General features: G+C 44.7%; 1 protein-coding gene across 1 annotated transcript; it reads left to right on the forward strand.

Moving 5' to 3' along the window:
• The first annotated feature begins 1,820 nt into the window (after positions 1–1,820).
• Positions 1,821–2,765, forward strand: LOC125622497 (olfactory receptor 5AP2-like). Its single transcript, XM_075119006.1, has one exon. It carries the CDS (start codon positions 1,821–1,823, stop codon positions 2,763–2,765), a length of 945 nt encoding a protein of 314 aa, XP_074975107.1.
• The last annotated feature ends 2,518 nt before the right edge of the window (positions 2,766–5,283 follow it).

Here is a 5,283-nt window from a genome sequence, read left to right on the forward strand (position 1 = left end):
AACCTGGCTCACATCTGACCCAACTGACCAATCAGGGGACCAGATACTTTCAAATCTGGGGGTGGGGGTGCGGGGAAGGCTTTGTCTGTTTGTGTGATGCTTCTGCCTGGAGCAGATCAAGAAAGCAAGCAATCCAACTCCTATAGAGTTAGTAAGTAATCTAGCTAGAAAATGTGTTAGATTTTCTTTTGTTTTGGCTTGTGAAATTCACTGTGCTGGAATCATAGAATCATAGAATATCAGGGTTGGAAGGGACCCCAGAAGGTCATCTAGTCCAACCCCCTGCTTGAAGCAGGACCAATTCCCAGTTAAATCATCCCAGCCAGGGCTTTGTCAAGCCTGACCTTAAAAACCTCTAAGGAAGGAGATTCTACCACCTCCCTAGGTAACGCATTCCAGTGTTTCACCACCCTCTTAGTGAAAAAGTTTTTCCTAATATCCAATCTAAACCTCCCCCACTGCAACTTGAGACCATTACTCCTCGTTCTGTCATCTGCTACCATTGAGAACATTGAGATCAGTCTAGAGCCATCCTCTTTGGAACTCCCTTTCAGGTAGTTGAAAGCAGCTATCAAATCCCCCCTCATTCTTCTCTTCTGCAGGCTAAACAATCCCAGCTCCCTCAGCCTCTCCTCATAAGTCATGTGTTCCAGAGCCCTAATCATTTTTGTTGCCCTTCGCTGGACTCTCTCCAATTTATCCACATCCTTCTTGTAGTGTGGGGCCCAAAACTGGACACAGTACTCCAGATGAGGCCTCACCAATGTCGAATAGAGGGGAACGATCACGTCCCTCGATCTGCTCGCTATGCCCCTACTTATACATCCCAAAATGCCATTGGCCTTCTTGGCAACAAGGGCACACTGCTGACTCAGTGGAGGGAATGTGTATTCCTGTTTTTGTGTCTTTTTGTAACTTAAGGTATTGCCTTGATGGATTCTCTATGGTTTGAATCTGACTGCCTGTGAAATTATCTTCCATTCTAATTTTACAGAGTTGTTCTTTTATCTTTTCTTTTTGCTTCTAATAAAGTTCTGTTTTTTAAGAATCTGACTGGGTTTTTAGTGTCCCAGAGTTGGTCTGTGCTCATCTTGTTTATTCTCAAGCCACCCCAGGAAAGGAGGTGTATGGCTTGGGGGCCTATTAGAGGGGAGATAGGGATCCAAGTGGCCCTCCCTAAATGTTTGTTTGAATCACTTGGTGGTGGCAGCATTTATGCAATCCAAAGCACAAGGGAGAATTTGTGCCTTGGGGAGTTTTTAATCTAAGCTGGTAAAAATAAGCATAAGGGGTCTTTCATGCAGGTCCCCACATCTGTACCCTAGAGTTCAGAGTGGGGAGGGAACCCTGACAGCTTGCGATATACAAGAGGCCACAATGGCTCCTTCTAGCTATTTTTCTGAAAGCTCTACTATAGTATAAACAAGAATTAATGCAGGGAAGTTCTGTGTTATACAGGAGGTCAGACATGATGGCCTTCAAATCTAATGGTCTGTTTTAGCTTTTAAATCTATGAATGAACAAAGTTGGGGGCTGAAGTATGAGAAATTAATGGCTTAGCTGCTCTTTGGGACTGGCGAGTGGGGAATCTCTATTTGAAAATCTTGTGTAATATCTGGGATTTAAGGAGTTTTTTATCTTAATGAGAGCATATAACCATACTTTCCATTTGCACTTTGAACTTTCCTTGAATCAAACAGCTGGAAATCTAATGAGTTTAACTGTACAGTAAATTATTTCAATGCTCATTACTTTTTTAACTATCACTAGGTAAGTCTCATGGACAATAGGAAAAGGGGCACCCTGCATGAAGAAAGCTCATGAAGAAAGAAGTGAAAAATCAAACATACATAATGGAATTCATCCTCCTGGGATTTGGGGATCAACCTGAACTGCAATATTGTCTCTTCCTGCTGTTTTTAGTGGTCTACATTGTGACTGTGGCTGGGAACATCCTCATTGTTGTGCTAGTTGTGGCTGATCAGCACCTTTACATCCCCATGTATTTCTTCCTGGGGAACTTGTCCTCCTTGGAGATCTGCTACACCTCAACCATCCTGCCCAGGATGCTGGCCAGTCTCCTGACTGGGGACAGGACTATTTCATTCTGTGGGTGTATTGTGCAATTTTATTTCTTTGGTTTCCTGGCAGCTACAGAATGTTGTGTCCTAGCAGCAATGTCTTATGATCGGTATTTAGCAATACATAAACCACTTCACTATGCAGCCCTTATGAATGGCAGAATCTGCTTCCAGCTAGCAGCTGGATCATGGATGAATGGATTTCTGACAACAACCATAATAATGTGTTTAATGTCACAGTTATATTTCTGTGGCCCCAATGAAATTGACCATTTCCTTTGTGATTTCACCCCAGTGATTAAACTCTCCTGCAGTGACACCAGCATGATTAAACTAGCGACCGTGATATTCTCTTCCATAGACACCCTGCCCCCATTTCTATTAACCTTGGCATCCTCTGTTTCCATCATCTCCACTATCCTGAAAATCCTTTCCACAGCCAGCAGGCAAAAGGCCTTTTCCACCTGTTCCTCTCACCTCATGATGGTGACAATTTTCTATGGGACTGTAATCATTATCTACATGTTACCAGACACTGACATACTCAGAGATCTCAAGAAAGTGTTCTCTGTCTTCTACACGGTCCTGACTCCCCTGGGCAATCCCCTCATCTACAGCCTGAGGAACAAGGAGGTCAAGGAAGCACTGAGAAAAGTCATCAGTAAATATATGGTGCTCCCATAAAATGAGAAGGAGTGACTGGTATGGGAATGATTCAATCTGGTTTAACTAGCAAGGAAGTTGGCATCTAGGTTGTCCCGAATTCATGCCAATGGGAGCTTCCTTGGAGAATGTGAGGACACAGTAAATTATGGGATGGTGACATTCCTAGTTGATATTTGTTACAGCCCTAACCAGAATCATAACTCTCATATGCTCTGAACATAAGAACAGCCATATTGGGTCAGATCAATGGTCCATCTAGCCCTGTATCCTGTCTTCCAACAGTGGCCAATGCCAGGTGCTTCAAAGGGAAAGCAGTGGATGTATTGTTTCTTGATGTTAGCAAAGCTGTTGACACGGTCTCCCACAGTATTCTTGTCAACAAGTTAAAGAAGTATGGGCTGGATGAATGCACTATAAGGTGGGTAGAAAGTTGGCTAGATTGTCGGGCTGAACGAGTAGTGATCCATGGCTCCATGTCGAGTTGGCAGCCGGTATCAAGTGTCAGTCCTGGGCCCGGTTTTGTTCAATATCTTCATAAATGATCTGGAGGATGGTGTGGATTGTACTCTCAGCAAATTTGCGGATGATACTAAACTAGGAGGAGTGGTAGATACGGTGGCAGGCAGGGTTAGGATACAGAGGGCCCTAGACAAATTGGAGGATTGGGCCAAAAGAAATCTGATGAGGTTCAACAAGGATAAGTGCAGGGTCCTGCACTTAGGACGGAAGAATCCAATGCACTGCTACAGACTAGGGACCAAATGGCTCGGCAGCAGTTCTGCAGAAAAGGACCTAGGGGTGACAGTGGACGAGAAGCTGGATATGAGTCAGCAGTGTGCCCTTGTTGCCAAGAAGGCCAATGGCATTTTGGGATGTATAAGTACGGGCATAGCCAGCAGATCGAGGGACGTATTCGTTCCCCTCTATTCGACATTGGTGAGGCCTCATCTGGAGTAGTGTGTCCAGTTTTGGGCCCCACACTACAAGAAGGATGTGGAAAAATTGGAGAGAGTCCAGCGAAGGGCAACAAAAATGATTAAGGGTCTGAAACACATGACTTATGAGGAGAGCTGAGGGAACTGGGATTGTTTAGTCTGAGGAAGAGAAGAATGAGGGGGGATTTGATAGCTGCTTTCAACTACCTGAGAGGTGGTTCCAAAGAGGATGGCTCTAGACTGTTCTCAGTGGTAGAAGATGACAGGACAAGGAGTAATGGTCTCAAGTTGCAGTGGGGGAGGTTTAGGTTGGATATTAGGAAAAACTTTTTCACTAGGAGGATGGTGAAACACTGGAATGCGTTACCTAGGGAGGTGGTAGAATCTCCTTCCTTAGAGGTTTTTAAGGTCAGGCTTGACAAAGCCCTGGCTGGGATGATTTAATTGGGAATTAGTCCTGCTTTGAGCAGGGGATTGGACTAGATGTCCTGAGGTCCCTTCCAACCCTGATATTCTATAATTCTATGATTCTGTGAATGAACAGAGCAGGGAAATTATTGAGTGATCCATCCCCTTTTGTCCAGGCCCAGAATCTGGCAGTCAGAAGTTTAGGGATAACCGGAGCATGGAATTGCATTCCTGGTCACTGAGACTAATTGATGGACCTATCCTCCATGAACTTGTACAGTTCGGGGCAGGTTAAAAAAAAGAATGAGATAGGTTTCTGGAGAATAAGTCCATCAATGGCTATCAATAACTCTGCATTCTACACAGGGTAATTCAAGATTTTAGTTATGTGTTTTATCAGCTTTTCTGCTCTGTTTGATTGGGGAAATATCCACATTTTACATGGCACAAGTCTTGGATTCCTGGGTATGGGTGTGGCTTGTTATCATATTTTGTCTCTGCTTGGTGTCCTGGATTCCCAAATCATAGAATCATAGAAGCATAGAATATCAGGGTTGGAAGGGACCTCAGGAGGTCATCTAGTCCAACCCCCTGCTCAAAAGCAGGACCCATACCCAATTAAATCATCCCAGCCAGGGCTTTGTCAAGCCTGACCTTAAAAACTTCTAAGGAAGGAGATTCCACCACCTCCCTAGGCAACGCATTCCAGTGTTTCACCACCCTCCTAGTGAAAAAGTTTTTCCTAATATCCAACCTAAACCTCCCCCACTGCAACTTGAGGCCATTACTCCTTGTCCTGTCCTCTTCCACCACTGAGAATAGTCTAGAACCATCCTCTCTGGAACCACCTCTCAGGTAGTTGAAAGCAGCTATCAAATCCCCCCTCATTCTTCTCCTCCGCAGACTAAACAATCCCAGTTCCCTCAGCCTCTCCTCATAACTCATGTATTCCAGACCCCTAATCATTTTTGTTGCCCTTCGCTGGACTCTCTCCAATTTATCCACATCCTTCTTGAAGTGTGGGGCCCAAAACTGGACACAATACTCCGGATGAGGCCTCACCAATGTCGAATAGAGGGGAACCTTCACGTCCCTCGATCTGCTGGCTATGCCCCTACTTATACATCCCAAAATGCCATTGGCCTTCTTGGCAACAAGGTCACACTGTTGACTCATATCCAGCTTCTCGTCCA

The sequence above is a fragment of the Caretta caretta genome, chromosome 13 (assembly GCF_965140235.1).
Source record: "Caretta caretta isolate rCarCar2 chromosome 13, rCarCar1.hap1, whole genome shotgun sequence".
NCBI lineage: Eukaryota > Metazoa > Chordata > Testudines > Cheloniidae > Caretta > Caretta caretta.